Source organism: Xiphophorus hellerii, chromosome 3 (assembly GCF_003331165.1).
Source record: "Xiphophorus hellerii strain 12219 chromosome 3, Xiphophorus_hellerii-4.1, whole genome shotgun sequence".
Lineage (NCBI taxonomy): Eukaryota > Metazoa > Chordata > Actinopteri > Cyprinodontiformes > Poeciliidae > Xiphophorus > Xiphophorus hellerii.
This window is the reverse complement of record NC_045674.1, coordinates 8556749-8583399: the sequence shown is the minus strand read 5'-3', so window position 1 is coordinate 8583399 and position 26651 is coordinate 8556749. Positions and strand designations below refer to the sequence as shown.

At 36.0% G+C, this 26651-nt stretch overlaps 3 protein-coding genes across 5 annotated transcripts; 2 read left to right on the top strand and 1 right to left on the bottom strand.

Moving 5' to 3' along the window:
• The first annotated feature begins 409 nt into the window (after positions 1-409).
• On the top strand, positions 410-8722 carry zc3h12aa (zinc finger CCCH-type containing 12Aa). The gene is made up of 6 exons (XM_032559382.1): positions 410-538; positions 2021-2467; positions 3798-3937; positions 5873-6107; positions 6256-6362; positions 6755-8722. Exons 2-6 carry the CDS (start codon positions 2097-2099, stop codon positions 7774-7776), a joined length of 1875 nt encoding a protein of 624 aa, XP_032415273.1. The 5' UTR covers positions 410-538; positions 2021-2096; the 3' UTR covers positions 7777-8722.
• Positions 8723-9554: 832 nt separating this feature from the next.
• LOC116717780 (CAP-Gly domain-containing linker protein 1) lies at positions 9555-13990 on the bottom strand. The gene is made up of 8 exons (XM_032559383.1): positions 13852-13990; positions 13522-13621; positions 13350-13434; positions 12889-13073; positions 12734-12818; positions 12510-12645; positions 10517-10756; positions 9555-9956 (listed from the first exon to the last, which is right to left on the bottom strand). Exons 2-8 carry the CDS (start codon positions 13594-13596, stop codon positions 9899-9901), a joined length of 864 nt encoding a protein of 287 aa, XP_032415274.1. The 5' UTR covers positions 13597-13621; positions 13852-13990; the 3' UTR covers positions 9555-9898.
• Positions 13991-18362: 4372 nt separating this feature from the next.
• On the top strand, positions 18363-26331 carry LOC116717326 (uncharacterized serine-rich protein C215.13). 3 transcript variants are annotated; one of them, XM_032558615.1, is made up of 10 exons: positions 18363-18515; positions 20114-20183; positions 21835-22461; positions 22552-22596; positions 23391-23443; positions 23546-23641; positions 23772-23931; positions 24069-24133; positions 24296-24391; positions 25296-26331. In XM_032558615.1, the coding sequence occupies exons 2-10, from the start codon at positions 20153-20155 to the stop codon at positions 25542-25544; spliced, it is 1422 nt and encodes a 473-aa protein (XP_032414506.1). In that variant the 5' UTR covers positions 18363-18515; positions 20114-20152; the 3' UTR covers positions 25545-26331. The 3 variants fall into 3 exon arrangements, with proteins under 3 accessions (XP_032414506.1, XP_032414505.1, XP_032414507.1); XM_032558614.1 differs by having other exon boundaries at positions 21835-22596; XM_032558616.1 differs by lacking the exon at positions 22552-22596 and having other exon boundaries at positions 18369-18515; positions 21835-22101.
• Positions 26332-26651: the final 320 nt, after the last annotated feature.

Here is a 26651-nt window from a genome sequence, read left to right as displayed (position 1 = left end):
AGTCCATCCATAAACTTCATAATACAATCTGTTTCTGACAGGACAAGATAAGGTGTTAAAAGAATAACCTTAATGATAAAGCTTTATTATTATTATTATTATTATTATTATTATTATTATTATTATTATTATTATTATTATTATTATTGTTGTTGTTGTTGTTGCATATTTTCCAAGTAGATTGTTCTTTAATTGGAATATGTTGTTTTGTGTTTACCTAAATGAATTTGCAGAAGCAAAGGTCTATTTTCCTGTAGACCTGGTTAATGAACTACCTGGGGGGAAACATCATGGAAACAAACCTCCTGGAAAAAAATCAAAGTGTAACTGGAAGGTGGGAGGAAAGAGGAAGTCTTCTTTTCTGTCTAATATGCAAATACTTCCTGGCTTTGCATGTCTCCGCTTAGAAGAGGAGAAAAAAACGAAGTGGGCGGTGCTATGAAAAGTGTTAAACTTCACTGTACTCCGACTAGCAACAGGATTTACTTTAATCTGTTCGTAAATGGAGTACGAAGACACACAGAAACAACCAAAGCAGGTAAGAGGCTGTTCTTAGTCTTCACTACCAGTACTAGTTCACCTTTAGGTATATTAACGGCTGAAAACGTCCCGTGTTGTCACCTGTGTTTGGTAAAGGTACATACACCCAATACAAGCCTTTGAAAAGGGGCCTTTGTTGCGCAAACACCTGGCTTCAAATATTAGCTTTTCATTCAAACAGGGTAGAATGTTATGTTGATATGCCACATACGTTGCGCCAGAGGAACCACAGGATAGCCTGCTGTTTTGTATATGATCCCGTTTATCAAATCAGAAGGCAAATATCACCAGTAACAGAAAATTCACTGCCACTTAACTGTATTTACTTAATCATATTTACTTGAGTAGCTTTTTGAAGAAAAAAAAACTTGTATACCTACTTTTTAGTTTTACTTAACAATTACTATTCTAAACTATCGCGACTGTAACCTAGGTACAGTTTCTGTACACTCTATCTGCCCACTGCGAGAAACTTCATTGGAAGAAACACGTCTTAACCTAAAGTCCAGTTAGACACAAACAGTTTTCAAGTGAGGTTTGTTGGGGTTTTTTGTACAAAAACGCTGTTCAATTAATGTTGTTTTCTGTCTGTTGAATCTGATCTGTCACGTGTAAATCAAGAAGATACAGTTAACACTATTGTCATTAGAAGTACTTTATCCTGTTTTAACATATATTGACTACCAAGTTTCATAAGTTTTATATTGAATAAAGGTTTGAAAAAAATGTTTCTCCTGCCTACATTTGTTGTTTTGTAATTATGTTATCTATTTTTTTGTTGTTGTTTGCTTGTTTGCTTTTTTGGTCTTTAAACTACCAGAATTTCCTCAAGACTTTATATTTTTTATCTAATGACATCATTTTAAAGTGTTTAATTATATGGTATGATGAATATTAATCAGTTACTCAGTACTTAAGTAGCTGTTTTACAAAATATGTTTTATTATTATTTAAGCATCAGTGAATGGCAGCAGAAATATATATTCTCTCAAAAACAGCATTGACATACTTATTAGCACATGCTATTTTGCAAAAATTACATTGCAAGACAATGCACAGAGTTTGTGCAGGTCTAATCAAAAGTTTAATCTCTTTCAGAACCTGACATCAGTCGTCTCCGCTATGTAAAACTTTTATAGTTTTATAAACTTGTGATTTTGTAAAGGAAATGTCTTCCAAACCTGTGCTACTCAGTTTGTGCAAACCTGAGTAGCACAGATTTGGACAGGCTATTTATAAGTATATTTAATGTGAATTTACCATGATTTAATTAGCTTCTGTTTTAAGACTTTATAATCAATACTGTAGTAACACTGTGGGAATATTAAAATGTCTAATTTTTGATTTTGTGGTGTTTTGGTGTCGATGTTATCACGCCTTAGTAAACAACTGAAACAAATCACTCCAGACTTTCTGAATATTTAGTTTGTTGTGTTAATCTTTATGCATAGTGCTAATAAAATGTATCTTTCTCCATCAGTCGGTTGAAGAATATCACACTGAAGGAGCAGTGCCTTGCCTTACACATTGCTAAAACGGAGTTCAGGGGCTTCAGGATGGACCCGGTACTTCCCAGTGATGTTTTTGACTCAGATCTGCTGGAGACAGAAAGTGAGGAACTCCGGCTTAAAGTGGACTTCTTCAGAAAACTGGGGTACTCCACAGCAGAGGTGAAAGCCGCTCTGAGAAAGCTGGGCCTAAGCACAGACACCAACGCAATGCTCGAGGAGCTTGTGAGAAACAGAACCACCAACACGTCACCCTGTTTTTCCGAGAGCGATGAGAGGAGCGCAGATCTGAAAGACCTGCTGCTGCCTCCCAGTTGGGACGTTGGAACCTGCAGAATCATGCCACAACTCGGGGAGCAAAAAAGTGCAGACTCGGAGCTGAGACCTATTGTTATTGACGGCAGCAATGTTGCTATGAGGTAAAACAAAACTCTTAATTTTATCTAGATTAAACACTCACTGATCACATTGATAAGGTCATATTGCTAGTATCAGGTTGTATTCACTTTTGCCTTTAGAGCTGTTTAAGTTTTTAATGCGTAGATCCAACAAGGTGTCTTAAACATTCCTAATATTTTGGCTTCACATACTGCATACTGTAGTTGCTGGAGATTTGTAGGCCTGTTCCAATCTCTGTTGGATTAAGCCCTTGTAATGGAAAACCATTACAATTAAGTATATTAGAATAATTTTCATGTTCAAGAAACCAATTTGATATTATTTGAGCTTTGTGATAAGGTGAATTACCTGATGGAAGTAGCTATCAAAAGATAGGTACTGTATAATCATAAAGAGATAAACATAGAGATAAGCAATACTAAGGTTGGCTTTGGCATTTAAATGTTCCTCAGTTGGTACCCCTGTCTGCAAAGTGTGGTGAGAAAAATCAAGGCTCATCAGGCCAGGCAATTTTTTTCTAACCTGTCGTTGGTTCTGGTGAACATGTAGAAAGTGTATCCTCAGTTTCACTCATTCTACAGTAAGTCACCCAGTGATCTTCTGCTGCTATAGCCCATCTACTTCAAGTTTCAGTGAGTCTCCTCATTGAAATGCAGGACATTATTGTTCACACAACTGTCAGGGGTATTTTCTTCTTCTTGACTCATGAACCTTAGAGATTGTCAAGCGAAAATTCCAGATTGTCAGTTTCTAAAAATACTCAGACCGAGGCATCTGGCCCCAACAATGATGCTACATTAAAGTCAGTTAAAACCCTTTTTTAATTATCTTTCTGATGCTTAGTTTGAACTTCAAAAACAGTACAGACTACCAAACAGAGGTACTGCTCTACAAAATAACTATGTAGATAAGCAAAGAGAACTAACAGCAAAGACAAAAAAAATACAAATTAAAATGGATGCATTTAAGACAAAGAATAAAACGTAGAATATAATCAACTGGTGTCACAGCAAAAATGGAATTGTTTAAGACATCTGGGTTAGGAATAAATTGAGTTAATGATATGACACTGGCTGGTGTTAGCCACACTGCCTGAGCTTGTTTTGGCAAAAAGCCACTGATACAAGATGAAAACTCAGGAGCCCCACCCCTTCATGTGAAACATAATGCATATTGTCCTGAATGAATAGGGAAGGGATAGCACACAAGCTCCTTCAGTGAGATCATTCAAAGGCATGCTGTTTTGACACGAATCAACTGAATCTTAACTACTTCCTTCAAGATTCTTTCCACTGAAAACGCTTTAACTGATCCTCTCCCCCACACCCTTTCTGTTGTTTTCTTTTACAGTCACAGCAACAAGGAAGTGTTCTCATGCAGGGGCATAGAGTTGGCAGTGGATTTCTTCCTGGACAGAGGTCATAATAACATCACTGTGTTTGTTCCCTCTTGGCGCAAAGAGTTGCCCCGAGCTGATGCCCCTATAACAGGTGAGGACAGGCAGCTGGTTCCCGTCAGGAAGACCAGAGTTAGTTAACCCTTCTCTACCACCTAGGAATTGCTAAAGCCTGTAGCTGTTAGCAATTACACTGGTTACATTTTTAACCCTTGAGACATTCTTCAGCAGCTATTAGTCAGTATGGCTTAGCAAAGCAAAGAAGATATAATCTCTTTCTAGTACACAACATATAATCTAAATTGTCCATCCAATTTATTTTGTATAACATTACATTTTCTACTACAATCAAAACAGAAATAACTTGAAAGATTACAAAAAAATTGACTGAAAGTACATCTTTTTCTGTGTGGTTCAGTTTAAGATGTTTTCACTTTAGCCTTAGAGTCTGGGCCTCAACATGTTTTAACAAGCTTTTTTTTTCCTCAGTGGGATTGTGTGAGATGTGAAGAGAGAGAAAAAAGAAACACTCAGGTCATTGTCTTCAGTCGTCAGTTTAAAAAATATAAAATATTTATCCCAGACAAGCAAAGCACAGAATGTAGCTGCCACATAAGGAAGCAAAAAATAATGGGAAGGAAATAGGAGGTGTGGTAAAATGGGGTTGTTTTTACCTAGCTATTTGAATATGACGTCCACTTCAGTTTGTTCCTTTATTGTAGCTATAGGTATTGCTTCATTCTTTATTGATATGCTGGAGATACAGCTTCTCATCACTCATGTGATATGCAATGAGACAAGACTGTCTTTTGTAATAATAAGCTAAAACGATAGATTTGGTAAAAGCAATGTTGCTTACTCTTTTAGGATAATTTGTTTTACATTACATAGTTCAACTACATATAAAATCTAATTATTGACTCACAAAGCTTTTATGTCACAAATCTGTATTGTTGACATAATCTAGCTTGATTTAATATCTTTGTTTCCATGAAACTGAGCAAGCTTCTTGAGGATATTGCTTCACTTTAAGACTCTTGTGATTTTGGTATCTTCTCATCTGGGGTGGAGCAATCCAAAGGTTTTATTTCAGACTAAGAATAAGGAAGTAAAAATAAGCCCACAGCCACCCCTGGGAAAGTCCCATCAGGAACTTTATGCCTTTTCTTTTTCCTCCACACCTACTGTAGTTTGTTTATAGAGTGTCAACAATCATCCACAGCAATAGGTCAAATGAAAACAGTCACCTGGATCTACAAAAACACCTGCATGAAAAAGTGCCAATTGGCTAAACATTACTCAACCAGTTTCCTGGTTCGTTGGTTAGGTTCACATGTCATTGCACTTGACTTTCTAACTTGTTTAATCAGTTTCTGTGATTGTATTAATGTTTAATTTGCCTACTGTAGGAGTCAATAATACAATATATTATGGGAATTGTGGGAACTATATTAGTTTTGGATATGAAATATACTTTTCTTGATAGCATTTAGTTTCTGTAAACTACTGCACATTTGTCGAATGCTTATTGCATTTTTAAAGCCGTGTTTTTGTGGCAGCCTCTTCCATGAATTTTGAAAACAATAACATGGTGCAGAAGTTTGAATTCAATGTGTATTTGTCTTTATTCAGCACAAGGTCAAAAAATACAAACAGACTCAAATCTATACATTCACTCTTCTAATATTAGGTTTAATCGCTCTTAGCAAGTTGTGGAGAGACTCCACAAATAAAGTATTTAACCATATGGCGTATTTCAAAAAATGCTTGAATTCATTTAAATTAGTTGGTTTCACAACTTTGACATAACTTAAAGAGTAGTAATACATTGACAATAATATTAGCTGCAATTTTTGTATCTGGGTCTATATGTATAATTTAGACACTGTGGATCAGAAAACACAATAAATACAGTTCTAATTCATGTTTTAAAATCTGACTAAAGAAATGTAAAATGTAAAATTCTGACCAATACTGTAAAAAGGACTAAAAACTCATTTGACTGACTTGTGACCTTTACTCTTTTCAGATCAACATATTCTGTTGGAGCTTGAAAAACGGAAAATAGTGGCCTTCACCCCTTCCCGCCGGGTTGGTGGCAAGCGAGTGGTTTGTTATGATGACCGCTTCATTGTCAAACTGGCGCATGATTTAGATGGCATAATTGTGTCCAACGACACCTACCGTGATCTTCAAGGAGAAAAACCTGAGTGGAAGAAATGCATTGAGGAGAGGCTCCTCATGTACTCATTTGTGAATGACAAGTAAGGAGAACATCCCACTTCTTTTTTACAGTACCACTGTTTAATAAAGGGCTGCTGCTGCATTAGAGGCACACCGTCTAGCTTATTGAAATTTTGTGAAGGATCTTCTTTGAAGTAGCTTTGTCTTTATTCTCGTCTCTTTTTGCAGGTTCATGCCTCCAGATGATCCTTTAGGTCGACATGGACCTAACCTCGACAATTTTCTCCGGAAAAAGCCCCTGCCTGTTGAGCAGAAAAAACTGCCCTGTCCATATGGTAAGGAGTTACTGCCTCAGAGAACAGATATTTTATTTCATAAAGGAATCCCTTGATTAGTGTTTTCGCTCTCAAATTTAGACAAACAATGGAAACACAACTGGATAATTAGGCAGGGGTTTCAAATTTATTTTGCTTTGATGAAAAAGCACCTTATTCATTTTATTCATAAAAGTACAATTTTTATAAATAAGATAAATAAATCCTATATATAATTTAGAATAAATTGGCAAACAACAACAATCTATAAATTGTAAATGTCTACTGTGAGCCTGACAGGGATGTCCAGCTGATAGCTTCAAATATAGTCTGTTCTGGTTCTGCAGTTTCCACTTTCTGACAGAAGAATATGGTGATAATTCGATTGTGTGTTTATATGCATTGCCTTTCAGATAAAAAGTGCACTTATGGCATCAAGTGCAAGTACTACCATCCTGAGCGGGCAAACCACTCCTATCTGTCCTTGGCTGATGAACTGAGAGAGAAAGCACAAATTTCTTTTGTAAAAGAAGAGAAAAAGGCAAGATCATCTGTCAACTATCCTCAATCTGAACCTGAGCCTTCTCATCCTCGACACACACATCTCCCTTGGGATCAGCAGATTTCCTCAGTTCTTGGTCACATTAGTGAAAATAAACTACTGCTCTGGGAAAACTCCAGAAAAAGCCCCAACCAAATGCTGTCTTCAACAAATGGAGGAAAGTGTCAAGAAGAATATCCCGCGTCACACTACATACCAAATCATTATCCCAATATGTCTCGGGAATATTTTGATTCCGGTTTTGGTTCGACTGAGAGCTACTACTCCGACTTGCCACCATCCCGCAGCAGCACCCACAGACTTGGTTCTCAGCATCAAAGCACCCTCCCCAGGCTCCAACATTCCCCAGTTCACATGGAGAACTGTAATACCAGTTATTGTGGCAAATGCTATTCCTATCCTCAGCAGCAGCATCATAGCAACATCGACTGCTGCAGTCTACCCATCTATGACACCTACAATCCAAATATGTTCCCACACGGTGTACATCAACAACGGAGCCTGCCTGCCCATTTCCATAACACTGCAACCCCCCAACTCCATCATAATTACTGGTCAGATCCCTTTCAGGGAATGCCGCCAGCCAGATCCTCATGCCCCACCCCCTCCTTGGCTTATCCTTCACATTGCCACAGCTCCTGTTGCTCCTATGAGAATCACCAGTACCAAACCTGGGGCCAACAACAACAACCGCCGCTGCCTCCGGCTCCTGCTGCATTCAAGCAAAATAGATCAGAAATGCGCAAGAAACTGCATGCCATCTTCAACCCAAACCAAGTGGATAGGGTCATGGAGATGTTCCCGCACCTGATGGATGCTGAAGTTTTGGCTGCAGAGATACTGAACATGAAAGCTCAGGGGATGATATTCTGATCATGGTTCTGTTCTCTTTGATCTGGAATATCAAAATATTTAGGACAATTTCAGTGAGGGCTGCAGCAAAGTTAACAGCAAAAAAAATGGGATCTGAAATTGTAGTGTCATCATGCCCACATAGAACCACATCAATGTTTTTTATAGCAACAATACAGTACAGGTGTGTTAGTTCTTGCACACTAAAACCATCACATTGAGGTGTGTTAGGGTTAAACACAAAAACACGTTGATTGATTTGAACCTCTAGATTTTTAGGGTTTCACATCATAATGATGTAAAACGCTGGACACGTACTGATACTGAGAACTGATGAACGCCCACAGAGATAGATTAAGTAAATTAACTAAAATAGAAAAACCATCAATATATTAATCTCGTACCAAAATAATTAGTAGTTGCAGCCGTGTGTCATTCAGAGAGTATTACAAAATGTGTTTTTCAGGGAACTAATGTAAAAGATATTGCAGCAATGCCTCATTATATCTGCTTTCTATTATGCTACTGAAATATTTATGGAATTTGAGCTATTACTGTATTATATGTATGACATTGTTGTCAAATGTTACTTTGCCATTCAAAGTTTGGATGGAATATGCCTAGACCAAAGATCACTGAGTTTCAGGAGTTTTGACTGTTGATGCATATTGTGTCAAATATTATTTTAAGTTCTCATGCTGTATTAAAGGTTTTATGCTTTTGCTTTCGCTGTAGTTCTCTGTAACAGTCTGCTCTTTCAGTATTATCTTTGATCTGGCTGATCTCACAAGGAAGCTAATCAGAGGTGTCTATTAAAAACACTACCTGAATTAAAGGAATTTACCAAGTGTGCTTTTCCCTTTCCTGTAAATGTGCATCATTTCCATGAAACGCATACTGGCTAAAATGTAAATTATGTATGTTTTTAAGTGAATATTTTAATAAAGATAGAAATAAAAATTGTAAATGAGTCTTCTCAAATATACGTTTGAATTAGTGATTGTGACTGTCTTGGAAAAAAGAGTAAGGTAAACAAGCTTTAACAAATCTTACCTTTCAACTACATTTAGCTGCTTTCACCAATTTCCTTGAAATTAATATTTCTGGACTTAGACTGAGCCACAGTGGTCTCATATGTCATGCCAGCAATCACATTTCCTGAGCATGTATCATGTCAAAATCTTTTAATTGTCTTGCCATATCTGTTTTGACTGTTTCAGAGATTTGAAACATGCACCACCCAGAGGTAATCATAATAAGGGGTGTCTATTATCAGTGCAATTACAACCTTACCAGCATACAACATTGACCAAATGTAGTTAACGTAGTGATGCAATTTTCATAAGTGTTTTTTGCAACTAATGCTTTTCTTATGTACTCTATTTAGAGTCAAAACAAGACATGAAGAAAGAAAATGTGACCAATCACCAACAATATGATATTCTGAGCTGCCATTAAATATATGGCAGTTTGCCAGCAGCACTTGCAAAGAGACTTCATTTCTTAACACTTCTTAATATGTGTCAGTGTCTTACATATTACAATGAGTTTGAATAAATAAGCAGTACTTGGTCATTTAAAACTACAGTGATTGTCTTTTGTTCAAATAAATATGTTTACTCGTATTGCTTTTACCTGGGCAAATATTCACAACAAAGAATATTTTCAGATACAAATTGGTTTAAAAGACATGCCGTTATACAAATGGAAGATTTAGTGTGGTCTCGGTCATTAAGAGACTGAGCATGACATTAAAGACTCTTTTTGGTAAAGTTGTTTTTATTTTGTTTCTTGCTTTGCAGATAATCCCTAAGACATATTAATCTGTAGGAAAAATGGAAATGACTTGTATAGACATTTTATTTCCATCTCAACTTTTCAAATTCCCCCTTGTACCTTAGGGGACACTGTACATATTGCCTTGAAACTTTATTTCTTTAAGAAAGTTGCTTTACATGAAAAATCATTGATGTCATGTTTGTCCTTTGATACACAAAAAAGTCACACATTAGCTGTCATACATGGGGTATAAGTCATACTTGGTCATTTGAGAGAGATATTTTGCATTATTTATGACATGAATTTTCTTCATGTAGCAGGTTTACTGTTCTGTCTAATGTTCTGCCTGGTCCACAGGATTCTTTTATTCCCAGGCCATCAACAACTTGTGGAATGGCACAAAGGCACCATGTCCCGGTTTGCTGCCAAAAAAATGAAATTACATTTAGATACATGACTGGAAATTTACTAGTTTCAAAAGCAAAAACACATGACAACCTCTCATACACATGTTTAACCTTTTGCATATATACTGAGCTACTTCTGTTTAAATTATCTGAGTGATCATAGAGAAAATACCTTCAGAAATACCCTTTTGCTATCTTTGTCACTCAAATCAGACATGCCCATGCCTCACCTTTTAAACGCTGTAGTCTGAACCTGCTCAGCAGGCTTTAGGACTGCTAACTGAGGTCAACAAGTTAGGGAAAAAGAAGGTGTGTAAAGGTACTGTTTTCCTCTAACTATTTTTGTTTTAGTATTAGGAAACAATAGAATACTAACCGTCAAATGAACCAAGGCATATTTGGTTTAAAAGTGGTGGATTTACTTTCAAAGAAGTTGTAATATGATTATGTAAAGCACAGCTGAGAACCTTCTAGTTGGAAAAACAGAACTGCAGTGTAGCACTTAAATTCTTCAGACTATATACACAAAATATATCCACGAGGTATCAATGTATGGGGAAATTGATATTAGTTACCATTCAAAGTAGGTATGTCCATTATGACTGCCGTCACACAGTGATGCATCATGGCTCTGCAGCTCCACACCCAGGTGGAGCTCTGGCTCCCCCTGCAGGTTCCCCAAGAAACGAACTGTTCCCGTGCTGATCCGGCCAGATGGCAGCATGATCCTAACCCGATGGCCCAGTTGCAAGTCCATGGGTGAGTGGGGGACAAAAACCCGATGTGGGCCGTGAGACGTTTTCCAGGATCGCACACTTCAGAAGGGAAAAAAATAAGTTAGTTCTACAGCAAAAACTGAAGTATAATATCATGATTCATTTGTTTTTTTTTTGGGGGGGGAAGTTAAATTTGTAGGCTGATGTCTGCATTATTTTTAGGAACGTTTGGTAATCTATGAAATACTTCAACATAGTATTTTCCGTGTGTTGTTGACATTCTGCTAATTGTCCTAAATGAAGAAGACATTGAATGGGAATGGATGTGGTCAAAAAAAGTGCTCAGGTCATCAGTGGTGTTTAAACAGAGTTCAGTTGTCCCAATCAGTGTTGACAGATGGGGTGGGTAACCTCCCAGTGGCTTCTTTTGGGCTGGGAAAAACAACTTTAGGTGGGTTGTTAACATTTGGGGAACTTTTCACAACATTTGGCAGGTTTTTTGAAAGTCTTCATATGAAAATTCTATAAAATTGTTTGTCATTGTATGGCAGAAAACCACAAACTTATTAATTTTATTAAAATATCATGTTCTTGCTCTCATTTCATTTGTTGATTTATTTTGAAATGTCTACATTCTGTCAAATATGACATCATCGTTGATTGATAGTTACTGGTCAATCAAGTCTCACTATGAAATATATTAGTCAATGTCATTTGTAAGGAATTTCACTAAGCTACACTGAGGTGTGTTGGCTTGATGTTCAAAGGCAGCATCACGCTGAAGTGGGGAAAATGCAAAAATTATCCTAAGGAAAAGGAGGCTGATTTGGAGCTAAAATTGTGGATTGCACCTCTCCCAGAAGATTCTAAAGGCCAATGCAAACAAATCTGACTTGCAAAAGGGTAAGCTGGATATTCAGGTTTAGTGAGGGATATGAGATTGACATGTGGATTGGTAGACCACCAAGTATAACCAGATTTAGAAGGATAATTATGACTCAAATTTATTATAAAAATTATTTACAAGTAGAAGAGTAAGAAGATAAGATGTATAACTAAAAATGGCAGTATTTGCTCAGTCAACAACAGGGTTGCTACTCTGAGTTTCTCCACTATTATTGTTTTGAAAAGAATAGTATGGAGAAATTCCCAAAGCAGATTTAATGCATACTGCTGACGTTGCTACTGCACCAAACCCCCTGTTGTCTCGTACTGCCTTTGTGGTATTTTTTGTAAATGTACAGCTGTGCTGGATAATGAGATTCCCACATGTGACTTATGAACTGGTAGCAGGAGCTCTGAGGCAGCTCATCTTCCCAAGCTTGTGACAGAAATGTTTTGTGAAACAGCCTTGAGTTTTCCAATTAAAATTTTTACTTTAGTTGATCTTCCTGCTAATTTATCCAACTTGAAATATGGTAATTACTGCTGAGTAGACATGAAAAGGACAATTTAATCACATTCCCCAGATAAACATGCTGTGTCAAGGATAAGAGCCTAATTTTATGTTTAAGAAAGTCCGAAAAACTGATAAGGTCCAAGTTTTTTGTCTTCTTGTTTTAAAATGCCTGGTAATATTGGGTGTTACTAGATCACCTGTCTTATTACACCAAACAATCCAAAAGTTTAATTGACCCCCTTAAATCATAGAGTCTGTTTTTTTCCCAGAAGTTGGTGTGAAGACTTGAGGCAGAAGGAAGCCCAGTAGAACAACTACATCTAAGAACTTTCTGAATCTATGATCAAGTGGAAGTGAAATAGGTTAATGTCTCTCAGTATTTGTCACATAGGCAACTCAGTCATAAAGGTTTTCTTTTACTGACCTACTGGCCTACTCAATTAATGACTGTACCTTGAGGCTGATGATAATGAAGAAGATGATCTTGAGCTCTGTGGGGTTGACAATGATCCATGGCTCCCTGATAAGCTGCATGAATGGCTGCCACTTCTTGATGACACTTTGGATCTTCTGTGTTGGCAGAAACCACCTGCTCATCAGAGATAGTTGTCGGTGTCATTTCCTACTAACAATTGTCTCAATTGCTCAGTTGCTTTAATGTGATTGCTCTGATTTACTTGACTGCTCATCCAAATCATTTCCATTGTCTCTCTGCTCCTCACAAGTTCCCACCTTCAGCAGTATCTCAGCCTCAGAGAAAACCTGAGGAAAACCACAATCAGAATCATCGCCACAAACTTAACAACCCCTGCAAACATTTTAACAAACACACCTGATTACGCAGTTCCTCCTGTTGCCTTTGCAGCTCTGAAAATCTCTTTTCCCACGATGCTCTCTCACAGGCGATCCTGGTCTTGATCGACAGGATCTCTCTCTCGATTTTGGTCACTCGTTTGTGGAGTGCGTTAACGCGGTCGGGGCTTCCTGGGATGGCTGCAGTCATCTTGCTTTCATAAGCTATTAAAGGATAACAGATAATAAAATGTAGTTCCATGAGTCTGACAGATGAAAAGATGATCTACAGATCAAACACTATTTTTGCAGTAACTTTTAGAAATAATAAAGAACATTTAAGAAAATATTGGGATTGTAATATTACCTTGCCTTTTTTTAAATAGACAGCTTTTAACATGGAATTCAAACTCTGGTGGCATTATCAAATAAAATACTGTTAACAGTGAAGACTTGTTCTTGCGTGTTAGTTAAAAGTGTTTTACCTCATCAAATCCTTACCCACATGTCGTGTCACCTGTCTGCTTTTCTCCTCTGTGATGTGTGTTTCCCTTGGTAGGAATTTGATTGCATTGTATGGACAGATCTGCAGAGCATATGCGTACCATGCATTATGCAAGTACTGTGAAAAGATGTCATTATAAACTACCAATAGATCTATACAACAACTTACCCACAGAAACCGGCATGTGCAGAGTATTCCCTTGTATGTCCATATAAAGAATGTCTGTAGGATGTACGCTGTCATTTTTTTCCACTCACATCATTCTGTTCTAATCAGATAATAAACAAATCAACTGTTTATACTTATTTTTCATATTAATTTTGTTTATCAAACAAAACTCCTACGGGAATAAAGTACACCCTGTTTAAGGATTTTGTAACTATACAAGATTGTACTAAACCAAGTAGGTTTGTTCCTCTGTTTTAGCATCACATTATGATGTGGTTCTACTCTACAGTAATCACAAATTTGCCTTTTGAAAATGTACACAACACTCACCTTTTTCAGTGGTTCATCTGTATATTGAAAAAAGAATCCAAAGTGAGGTCACATGTAGATAATATCTTCCATTTCTGATCAATAAGCTTCTATTTCAGGTCTCTGATAAACATTAATGTGGTGCATAAGGCTCACTGACCTGTTGCTATGTGCCAGCTTTGCATGAACAGCACTTGACGACTGCTGGGTAGGTAAATCTCACCTAATCTTCTTAGTCATGCAATTACACAGTCCGGTTGCAGCCTGGCTTCTTAATTTGGTCTGCTGAGCCTAATAGTGTATATAAAACAGTGAGAGGAAACCCTCCGGTGCAACTAGTGTCCATCTACATCTGTTCTGTTCTTTGGCATACTGAGCAAGTCAATGCACAGACTATTTTTGTGGAGAGGATTTTCAGACCTGCAACATTAAGCAATGTGAAGTCTACTCTACAAATATTGACACATTATTGACTAGTATATTCTAAATTTCAAATTGTGAAGGCTTCTCATTTACTAGATTACCTCCAAATTGAGTTATCTTAGTTAGTTAATCTAGTTAGCATAAATGTTCTTTATTGACAGGAAACAATAAAACTACAACATACTTTCATAAATGAAATGGGAAAGGAGGGTGAAAAACATCAAATCAGAGATAATTATCATTCTCTGCATCAGTCATTTTGATATGATAGCTCTGTATTACTTATAGAATAACTAAACAATATTTAAAGTCAAGTAGGTTATGTTGTTAAGTTCTGGAAGTGAATTGACATTTTAGGAGTGTGTGAGCAGAATTCTTTGTTGTGAAAAATTATTTGTGCATTCTCAGCACAACTAAGCAGTTGTTATAGAGTATCAATAAGCAGAAAGTCAGTGCAGTAATTTGTGGACTTGTGTAATGCTAACACAATTTATTCTGCCACTTTTCATAAAATAAATCACTCTGTAAACAATTAGTTTAGCAGAGATTTTTTGTGCCTTATCCAACATATGAAGGGTGCCAATGACCATATATTGGACAGCTGTTAAGTTAGCAGTCTTTGCTATGATTACATGTTGCATAAGCATTTTTTGGTTTTGTATAATTAAGTTGTCTTAGAAATGTGGTGTTTTACTAGCTGCAAGCCTTAGTTATCTTAGTTAACATAAATAAATGGTCGACATACAGTACAGACCAAAAGTTTGGACACACTTTCTAATTGAATTCAATGAGAAGGTGTGTCCAAACTTTTGGTCTGTACTGTATATGATGGTGTCCACAATAAACCCATTATTTACCAGAGAAAACTTTCACTTTTCAGTGGAAATCACTCCAGAAGTGGAAATTCTGAAGTAATCTGTCAACAACATTTATTGTATGAAGAAGTACCTGTATCTATGGTATACAATATTTTACAGCTTAGACTAAGCTTATTTTTTGTTTATCGTTCATTATTGGTTTATATAACACATTTTACTAGATTAATTTTTATATTTAATTATTTTCCTGACCCTACTTATATAAATAAGTAGGGTCATTTATATATGTTCAGCCTAAAGTACTGTGCCACAGAGCTCATTGTTTGCAAATAAAACAGGAAATGTTTTTTTCCATCTTTGACAATGCAGGTGCCTTCGGCTTCCAACTAAAAGCTTGGCATTGAGGTGAAATGTGAGTCAACTGGCCACGTACGCAAGGTAATTGTTGGAGATGAATAGGTGTATAATTTTAAGCCTTATTCAATTTAGGTATTCATTCAGAGACAAAGAATAGCACTCATCTCAAATTGTGGGTCATGTCCTCATGCATGCTTATAATCAGTCACACAAACTGAACATATAGGCAACAAGCAAACAGCAAAGCTCCTTTCATGGTTTTGAAAGCAGACAATAATGGGTTTTAATCAGCTTATTGCAGACACTATGAATGTGAGTGAACATCGTCTGTCTTTAGACAGAATAATCTCAGACAAACTTTATCTATGCAAATCACATGCTAATATTTACTCTGTATTTGTTACTGAAAAATCCATCATGGCTGTTTACAATTACTTGTAGTTAATATATTAATGTTAATATATACTGTATATACATTTGGAATATGATCAAACAGGAAATTTACGTCATGGATGTGCAGCAGACAAATAAGCAGCATCCGTGTCAGGTAAACATGTCAATATAAACCAAAATCTCTGCGAAATGCTTCAAACGTCTTGTTAGATCTCAGCTACACAGACTTAAGAAAGTATGAAAACAAAAAGATTTCCAACCCGCTTTAAGCAATGTGTATTAATGAAGTGTATGTGCCTCTCATGTTTTTAGCAAACTGAAAACAGATCCCTGTCACACCCACCACCATTGTTGTTCAGCTTTTGACAATGGATTTTTGAACATTGATACTAAGTACTTCAATACAAGTTCCAGAAGTTTCCTTGGGATCCTTTTTTGCTTTGCAGCACACTTGTTATTTCAGAGATTTTTGGTCACCAATGCTCAGCTTAATAATGCGCTTACATTTCTTTTAATTGTACACAACTGTGAATTTGGGGAAACCTTAGGGGAGTTTTAGAAAGTTTCAATAATTGCTTTTCTCTATTATCTCCAGGAATTTATTTAAACACCCTCCATGTAAAGGGAACACACAAACAATACAATTATTGCCTATCTCAATATTAGTGACTTTCAAAACAAGTGGAGTTCCTAACCTCCTTCCAAAGAGGTTAGGAAGGTCTCTCTAATCTTTTGCATCCTCCACAGATTCTCTATCAAATTCAAGTTGGCAGAATAACTGGATCCCTCCAAAATGTTATGTTACTCCAACATATTTGTCAATATGTTAAAACACTTAAAGAGTAATTTAAAACTAAATCTGCCAGGGGTATCAATAATTTTGGAATTAACTGTTATACTATATGGAATGTTACCTCTATTTATTTACTTTAAGACTAATTAGATTTGGATATATTTAACACAGCTTGCAGTTTGTACTTAAAAGATGAAAGGCTTGTGTTATCTTAAGTGATTGTCAGTGTTTGTTAGTATGAACTGAAGTAATTAACGTTATAATTATGTCATAGATAATAACATAAATAATTCCAGTAAAAAAATGTTTGGAAACAACCTTTTGTGGCAAAAGGTTGTTTTGCCACAAAACCTTTTGTTTTTATGCTTCCAATAAAATTACTGGAAGCATAATTTTATTATGTTTCTACAAGCATAATAAAATTATGCTTTTGGAAATTTTATTCCAAAAGCATAAAATCTGAATTTTGGTAAAAGGAAATGACTCAACACTTTTTAGAGTGTAATTTTGACGTTTTTATGATTTGTAGAAAGATGGACGTGAAAAATAACACCAGTGAACTCCATAGACAAGATTTGTGTGTGTAAGTTTGAATTTCATTTTTCAAATCCACACAAGGTTAAGGCTCACATATGCATGCAGTCAATTTAATAGTGATTGAAAGAAATTGTGTTTGGGTATGTTATATCTCTTGTGAAAGAAATAGTGTTCTGTCTATTTTATTGTTTTTTCTTATTAATATTGTCTTCCTTTAAATAGGAAATAATGGGTAAAGTAAGATATATAAGAAGAGGGCAGGGTCAAAAACATTTTTACTTCTGCCTACCTCCTTTTCAAACAAATGGCTATGTAAATATGTGCCGCGTGGTGTGTGAATGTAAATGTGAATATGTTGGAAATAAACCAATAAACAAAACAAAACTTTGATGCAAATGATAAATGCATCAAAGTGCCACAAAAGCTTGAAAAATTATAATAACAATTCTGACAGGGTTAAAATTTTACATTAAATAAACAATGCACAAATCCCTTGATGTTTTTATGGGACAGTTTCCCCATCATGTAGTGCAAAGTTTTGATGAAAGGTGGAAGCAGTTCTGTCATCTGGAGTGGAGAAGCTCTTTTAGTGTTGTGCCCAAGAATTCTATGTTCTTTAGGCCACAAAGAGGTATTTGTTGTGTGGAAGGGCTTTATGGTTCGGAGAGAAAGAGGGGATCTGATTTCACATTGTGTTCAGCAGAAACCAGAAGACTCCCTATACAATCACACTGCAGGGCTCTGAAATCTCATTGACCTTATTCACTATTTTTTTATTCCTTGTTTTTATAAAACTTTAATTGCTAGCTAGATGACTTCAGAGTACACTTATGATAGGAACCTAACGCTTCAAACAACTATAATGCTATCTTTTTTTCTGGGTATTATGCTCACAAAACTGGGACGAAGTGGCATTTTGAGAACAGATAGAATTTAATTCTTGCTTTGTAAAGAATTTATTTGATGCCTTTGCTCTGAATAAGAGCTTAAAAGAGGCATTTAAAGTCATCCCTAAGGTTGACCACATTTGGGGCTTAATCAGAACTATAACCAGACATTAAAGAATTTTCATCTACAGTTCTGGGTGCTTTGGAAATCCCCCCCCCCACCCAGAAAGTTTTTACCTGTACTTATTACCACATCATTTTAAGACCCACCCAGCAACGGCAGCGTGCCTCCAGTCCCCTCCTCCGACATGGTGCAGGTGAGAGTTTCCACTTGTTACGCTGTGGTGGAGTCAGGAGGAAGAAAACTGGGGGAGGAGGAGGTAACAGAGAGCAACAAAGAAAGGGAACTCCAGAGAGAGAAAAAGCTTACTTAACTTCAACCTAAGTTGAGATAAAGGCATCCAGAGTGAATCACAGGTAAGTGGATTTTATTCATTTGTTTTCGGCTAACCAAGTCTCCAAAGTTGAAGAAAAAAGGAAAATAGTAAAGTGCGGGTTGGGAAAAACAGGATCATGTAACCGGAAAATTTGTTATTTGGAGAGCATATGTTGTCCTCTATTTTTTTTTCCAAGTAAACATTTCAGTTAAAAAAACTCATATGTTTCTTATGTGTAAACATATCACTGCTTTTGTCTGTCATATCAAACATTCTTTATTTTTCTATGCTCTGCCTTCACAAATGTCTACGATGTATGTCGTCTTTCTTTTAAAACAATTACTATCTTTAAAATTATGTAATTTATAGGATTCTGATAGCCAACATGTCCAAATGTCAGAGTTGGATCTTGTGCATTTTACCTTGAACTCAACCACCCTACATTTGAGGCTGCATCACTAAAAAATAAAACTAGTGTTTCTCAAACCTCTGTAACATTTTCAGCAGGTTACAGAAGAGACTTCTTTAAAATGTAATATAAACTCCAACTTTTATTGGAAAATGGCCACTTTCATAACATTTAAAAAAAAATCAAGGTTGAACTCTCCTTACAAATACAACATTTTGGGATTCCTTGTTGAGATGGAAGATGAAGTGACCGATGTTGTCATCAGTTTCCAGGGTGTAGCACCCACAGGAGCTCAAGCTGGGATCCAGGGAAGAAAGGAACAAAACAAGTCATGCCACTATAGCAGCTCTCCCAATGGGACTGATCAGGGAACAAACACATTTTAATTGTGCTCAATGATAAACTGCTGCAAACCAAGACTCTTGAGGTGTAATTGCGTGACCCAATGCTGAACTAATTTTTGCAGAAGTTACTTCATAGAGGGAGCAGGCTCATACTTTACAGCATTTGCAGCACTCACTGCATTTTGAGTTTGTATTGTGTTTTTGGGAGAAGTGGGAGGTTCACAGATATTTCTCTATGGACTTAATTTTTAATTAATCTTTAAAAAGACATCAGTGAAATTGTTTTTTTCTTCTACTAAATCTTTATTTAGTAGAATCGCAAAGACATTGATACAAAGACATCTTTCACAAGGTGACCTGACCAAAAAAGACAGCAGTACACATCACTGCGGACGATGTAAACAAACGAAAATAACTAAAACAAACTTTAAAAATATTTTTTAAAAAGTAACAATTTCATATGTAAAAGTAGAAGTTTCTTGCTCTGTGACCGGCTTCACCAAACAATTATGAGCTCACTTTTCCTCAGAACAGTGAGAGGATTGTAAAATGAGAAGATCTCACATCAAAAGAACTGGGCAGGTGGGTTACAATGAATGAGTATGGTTGTTATTCAGAAACCTATTATCATTGGTAATCAGTCTAAGTTGAAATCGCATCGCCGTCTGTCACATAGACCTTTTATCTGTTCATTAATGCTCAGTTTATTTTGCTGCCAGACAGGTATTGTTTGTCATGAAGTTTGTTGACTTTCAAAGCAGAACAAACAAATTACTTTGGTTTTATTATGGAAGTTCAGTTTTATATATTACATGCTACATCTGAATTTCCCCTCTGTGGGACAATAAAGGTTATTTCTATTCTATTTTATTTTTGTTTTTATAGGTTGGGCACAGAGCTGTCTCCGTTTCTTCCAGTAGCATAATGGCTTCAGTCGTTTTTAAAAAGGACACAGGTATGGGTAAATTTCTGTGAATTTAAAACTTCTGTTGAGATTTATAAACATGGTAATCCTTGTGGTTTTAATCACTTACTAATTTCTAAATCCTGAAAAGTATAGGATAAGCACAGAACAGGGTCAAACAAACTGAATTTTTATTTTATTCTCAAAAAGACAGAAAAACACAGGAAAAGATATTAAAATAATTTAGAAAATTATATTGTGGATTATGAGTAAGAAAAAAAATTGTGCACCAAATTCTAAAATCCTATCTTGTCCCATTCTCTGAACTTGACTGTCAGTGTTTTTAGAGGCCATGCAGTGTCGCTTCTTCAAACATCTTATCTGATCATTCTATTTCCTTTTAGCATTTCCTTAGATTTTCCATGTAGTAATCTTTGCTCCAACAGTCTTTTTCTTTAGTGATGAAGCTTTAGTCACTGAGTTCACATGAAGCCCCTGACAGTTGACTTCATTCACAATTTTCTTTATGGAAAAGCTGTACCTGATACATCCAGGTGCTTTTATAACTCTACAAGAGTGATCCTTTGCACTTTAACAGCCCTTCATAATTTTCTTCTGACCCGTAAGGTGAAGTAAAAACATACCTTGAAAATTGAATGCTCACTCTGAATTTGACTCTGGATCAGTCTGACATTTCTAAATAGATTCTGTTTGTTAAAATGTTAAAAGAAAATGTCATGAACAGAAACCCCAAAGTGCAAATAAAAAAAATTTGCTTTTTCATGTGGATGAAAAATTATATGAATAACTGTGTTAACATTTAGAACTTTGTTATATTATTAAAGTCTCTATTTGGTGTGACGTTATCAAATTAGCAGTCAGGCAAAAGTACATCTAATCTTACTGGATTGTTTGTTCTGTAGTTTTAAATGACATTTAACCATAGAAAAAACAACATCATGGAGATATAAACAAGTAATCCTTTCCAAGTTATTACTGCATTATTTATGAAATTATTATTAATTATTAAAGCCATTCCTGCAGGCAGCATAAATGTGAGTACAAAAGATAAATGCAAGTAAAAAAAAGATATTTTACAAAAATACTAAATGTGAAATTCAAAGCAAAAGTCAGACAAGCCAAATTAAACAGATTCACACTTAATGTCAGCAGCTCTGCTGATGTTAAAGGGGAAGACTTCATAACTGTTGCCCTGGCCTAAAGCCAGTTTACTAGCTTGAAAAAGACATTTTATTATCATTTTAATTAACTTTCAAAAAGTAAAAATCAATAATTTTTCTCCTGAAATATTTTATCCAAATAGCACAGTGCTAATTGGATAGCACAATGGCTCCAAATTCAAGCCATTTTTTTTAATTTGGAAATTAAAAATTAGATTTAATCATTAATCGTTCAGTGGACACTGTTGTATATTCTTGCAAGAGCTGTTTTTAAAAATCAACTTTACCAGCAGTTTCCTTAATAAGATGGGGTCATACAATACAGTACCTCACCTGTAGGAAGGTAATTACTGAACCCTTGCAAACAGTCAATAGTTTACAACCACAATTCTTAATGTCCTGCACTATATGTTTATTGCAAAGCCTCGCAGAATGGGCTTTATAATCTTCCAAGACATATGTTTGTAACTCTGCAGTACACTTTATATCTGGTATCTTTCCCATAATGTCTGTTTGTGCAGGTATTGTATGCCTCCTCCTATCAGGATTTCTGCTGCCTTCAGTATTTGTGTCTGGGCAAACCACAGCTGCAGACATGAGCACAACTTCTTCCACTACTGACCCAGCATCAATGACAACTGCCTCCACCATGAATACCACCACTTCTGCAGCAAACCTCACCATGACCATTTCAACAGCAACCTCAAATACCAACCAGGCTGCTAGCATGACTAGTAGCAGTTCAGCAGCTACCCTTACTCAGAGCACCATGTCCACCACTTATGGAGGTACTGTAATGTCTACTGCCATCCAGTCTCCTTCAACCAACTCAGATTCAGTATCTCAAAACACCCACTCTACATCAACCACCTCTGGAGGCCCAACATCAGTAAGCACCCACTCTCCTTCAACCACCTCTGGAGGTCCATCATCACATAGAACCCACTCTGCCTCAAGCACCTCCGGAGGTTCCTCATCATTCAGCACCCACTCTCCTTCAACCACCTCTGGAGGTCCATCATCACATAGAACCCACTCTGCCTCAAGCACCTCCGGAGGTTCCTCATCATTCAGCACCCACTCTCCTTCAACCACCTCTGGAGGTCCATCATCACATAGTACCCACTCTGCCTCAAGCACCTCCGGAGGTTCCTCATCATTCAGCACCCACTCTCCTTCAACCACCTCTGGAGGTCCATCATCACATAGTACCCATTCTGCCTCAAGCACCTCCGGAGGTTCCTCATCATCCGGCACCCAGTCAATTTCAGCCACCTCAGAAGGCATGGTATTTAGCTGCTCTCAAATGCCTCACATGTTATAAGTCAGGGTAAATGCAGGTAGACAACCACAATACCAACTTTGCTTTCTCAACTTATATGTATACCTCTATACATATACTTGTAAGTACACAAGTAGTCCTCCTTTTATAGCAAAGAATTGTGAAATAGAACTTGGGAAGATTCTGACTATAACTTTTTTGTGAAAGATGTATGTTTTTCAGCTGGCAGCTGGTTTCTACAAAAAGGATTGCATCCCATCTGACTTTTAGATTCTTTAGGAACTAGTGATGCACTGACAAATTTGGGGTTAAGAGAATCCGCTTGACTAGCCTATGAGTCTATATAGACTCAAAGTCATATTAGTGTTTTTAGTAATACTAAGGTGTTTCAAAAATGTTGTCAGGGAAGTGCAGTAGCTGTAAGAAGGTTTTTAATCATCCACTGTATTTTCTAGGATGGCATGTCAGCTGTTCGGCCAGTCTGTTACAACAGACTTTGGACAGGTGCTAGTTATTTCACTCTGACCATTCAGATCTCTTACAGTTTTGGTTGTTTTGTACCTGATGTTTTGGGGTGCTAAAATTGCCCATCTGCCACAAGATGTCAATTGGTATCTACTTTGGGAACCTTTCATCAAATTGGCAGACCATGTCTCTTGCAGTTCTTCATAACTTGTTGAAGATGTCTGGATAACCTGATAGTTTTTAGTGAATTCTTAGGATATACTGATTGTGAACAATTACAATATACCTGCTTTAAAATTTCCCAAACTTGACGCCATTTCTCTATTTCAGGTAATATGACTGAGGAAAATAAAAACACCACATCAAATTCTTCAATGGAAATGGCAAGTCAATTTTATTATTATTAAAAATATAATATTATCACCATGTTTTTTATTTGTACTATATTGACCTTAATCGTGTGTCACTCAATCTGTCTAAAACAGATAAATTGCCCTTCCTTCTCCTGCTATTGCTCTGATTGCTACTCAAAGTACAACAGTCAGAATAAATCTTATTGTTCTGCTGGAGAATCATGTCAGGTAAGGAAGTAAATAATTATTTTATACTCTGCTAATCAAGTCAGTTAAATAATCAGATTATTAGTGTAGAAGGATTGTGAAAAAATAAACATTTACAAAAGCATGTTTGTGTAATTTTGCAATGGATCAGCTGCTGAAATCAATGGACATGTGGTACAATGTGAGCTGCAGTGCCTCTTGTGTGGAAGATTGGAACAACACCTCTCGCAACTGTTCTGTGAATTGCTGTAATTCCACTAGATGCATTAAAGACATTTTTGCATCCATGATGATGATGATGACAACCACAGGTAAAATACAGAAATTGCATTTGCATATTTCATCTTGTCTTGCTTGTCTTTCTCTTTACAGGTATATTTAAAAGTACTTGTTTATGTGTGTGATCTTGCACTCTTACATACCGTATGCTTTTCTTACATAATTTTAGTAGCTGCAACCACAACAACAAACGCTCCGCCAACAACAAGAACAACCTCAACAACAGCAAACAAAGTAAAGGCCAAAATCTGTGAATGACCTTAGCATTTCTCTTCTCCTTGTTAATATCTATAAGTTTACTATTTGCTTTGTGCTTAAGACTTTCAATTAACTACCAGAACTTGAATGTTCTGACATAATCACCCTGTTTTCTGTGTTATGTTTTTTTTTCTACAGGGAAACAAATGTCACAAGGGTAGCTGTACTGGTGAAAACTGTTATAAAAATTTCAAGGATCTTGAAACCTGTTCTTCTACAAACCCACACTGTCAGGTATGATCTGTGAAAGGATTTTTTATAGCTTTTCTTTTATTTGTCTATGTGACATAAACCCAACACTCAACAGTAGGTGTAAAGTAAAAAAGTCTAAATAAAAGTCTAAAATAACTACAGTATTTTTTTCCTGTTTGAAGTACAATTACCTCATTCGAAAAAATATTTTCTCTAATAAGAGAGGGATTGATCAATGTTCTTGTACCTACTTAAATTGCACTGTGTGTTGTGGCAAAAGAAACTTGTTTGTCAGTTCCACTTTTGTAAAACAGGATAAGTTTTGCAAGCATGTTCATGCTCTCAGACAGAAGATCTTAAAGTACATAGAATTGTTTTTATTTATTTACTACATTATTATTATTATTATTATTATTATTATTATTATTATTATTATTATTATTGTTGTTGTTGTTGTTGTTTTTAACAACAGCAATCATTTATTTTTGATTAATTTATTAAAATATATATTTGTTAGATCACATTAAAGGGTGATTTTCTTTTCTATATCTTTCAACATGAGATGAGGCTACTGGGATAAAATATGCATTTACTCCAAGGCTTTTTGCATGTCTTTTATGGAGTGTGCAGAAGTGTGAAGAGGTTTGCAAGGTATCTAGTGCGACATGAGAATTAAAAAATAAAATAAAATGACATATGACATAATATATAACAAAAAAAAAAGTCAAGAATATTGAAAGGTTGCATTAAGATTTTAAAACCGCTTTAAGTCTATCTCTTTTTTTCCTTTTTTATTTCTGAAACATAAATGAAAATAGACTAACTTTATGTTGCTTAGCACAATTTTATTCACTGGGCTTCGCATTTAAAGAGTTAAAAACTTGTTGAAGTTCAAGCACCTACATTTTTATTTTGATACTATTTTTTTTTATATTGTCTTTTTCAGTTAAAAAAAGAGACCGCTAGCTCCGGCGTTGTTTGGACAGCAGGGTGCACCAATTGCACTGGATATGCTGCCTGCACTGCCACCACAACCTCCCCATGTAACCTGGAGTGCTGCACTGCCACCACAACCTCCTGCCTGATTTTGAACGGCACACTGAATGTCCCGTCTTTCGCCACAAGAGGTCCCTATCTTCATATTGAGTTGATTGCTTCCTTGGTTTGCCTGCTTGCAATCACTCTGCTTCTGTGAGTGAGTGAGCATGCATTTGCTGTCCTCGCATTTCTTTATGCGTATCTCGTTGGGGTTCATCTGTAATTGTATGAATATGAAACTATGAAAAAGTCTCAGTTTCAATTGATTGTGTGTCCTGTGTTTTGCACTTCCAGTTCACATTCCTTTTTGTTTAAGCATGGCTTTGAACTTAATTGAGAGCATCCACCACGGGGAACATCAACCTAATCCTAATCCTCAGATTTCATTCTCATATATATTAATATAAATTATATAATAAAGACAAATTTGAGTAAATTATGAGTAATGACTTTTAGTATTTATATGACCCATAGCCTGTCATTTGTACTTTGTCCATTAATTGGAATTGAAATATTTGCACTGCCACACTTCAACTGCTTAAAGGGAAAATATATTTTGGTCAGTGAGTGACCCTAAAGTAGGTACAGCACAGATGATTTATGATATAAAAAGTTATTTTTGGAATAATGCAGCTTTAACTTTATTTGCACTTTATGAAACCCAAAAGTTGGGCTGTCACAGGAAGTTGTTAAGGCAATTCTTTTACACATGTCCTTCTTGAAGTGTGCAATTTAATATGCAGCAAGTTTTGTCTTATAGTTTTCTGATTTTTGACTTAAATATATGTAATGTGGGGGATTACCAATTAGATATATTTTATTTTCAAATGGTGACATGTAAAGGCTAAAGGAAATCAGAAATGTGTCAATTTATTTTAGCTTTGTGTACAGAATAATTTTGATTGTGCTTAAAATGAAATAAATGCAATCTATATATCTCAAAAGTCTAAATCATTTGACATTTTCCATGCTTTTAAATTACTAACATTTGCTAAAAATTTATTAGCTAGCCTATCACTGATTAATCCTAAATCCATAAAATCAAAATACTATTTAAACAGAGCTTGTTTAACAGTATCTTGAAGTATGCAAAAAAATAAAGATCTTTAACAACAGACAATACACAAAGTCATCTGTTAGTGTGAAAAGTATTACAAAGCTGTTTGGATATACATAGGTTTTGCATTACCAACATGGCACAATAGTGAGAGTCATTTGCCAAGAGCAAATATTGTAAAGAGGAGAACCTTTCTAGGAATGGCTA

Coding starts and splice junctions, on each gene's coding strand:
- zc3h12aa (XM_032559382.1), top strand. CDS start 2,097: ATGGACCCGGTACTTCCCAGTGATGTTTTTGACTCAGATCTGCTGGAG. Junction 2,468..3,797: donor GGCAGCAATGTTGCTATGAG/GTAAAACAAAAC, acceptor TTTCTTTTACAG/TCACAGCAACAAGGAAGTGT. Junction 3,938..5,872: donor AGCTGATGCCCCTATAACAG/GTGAGGACAGGC, acceptor TACTCTTTTCAG/ATCAACATATTCTGTTGGAG.
- LOC116717780 (XM_032559383.1), bottom strand. CDS start 13,596: ATGACAGCGTACATCCTACAGACATTCTTTATATGGACATACAAGGGA. Junction 12,646..12,733: donor TGATTTGGATGAGCAGTCAA/GTAAATCAGAGC, acceptor TCTGATGAGCAG/GTGGTTTCTGCCAACACAGA. Junction 9,957..10,516: donor GGACATACCTACTTTGAATG/GTAACTAATATC, acceptor TTTTTTTGGCAG/CAAACCGGGACATGGTGCCT.
- LOC116717326 (XM_032558614.1), top strand. CDS start 20,153: ATGGCTTCAGTCGTTTTTAAAAAGGACACAG. Junction 23,642..23,771: donor CTGCTGGAGAATCATGTCAG/GTAAGGAAGTAA, acceptor GCAATGGATCAG/CTGCTGAAATCAATGGACAT. Junction 23,932..24,068: donor GATGATGATGACAACCACAG/GTAAAATACAGA, acceptor ACATAATTTTAG/TAGCTGCAACCACAACAACA.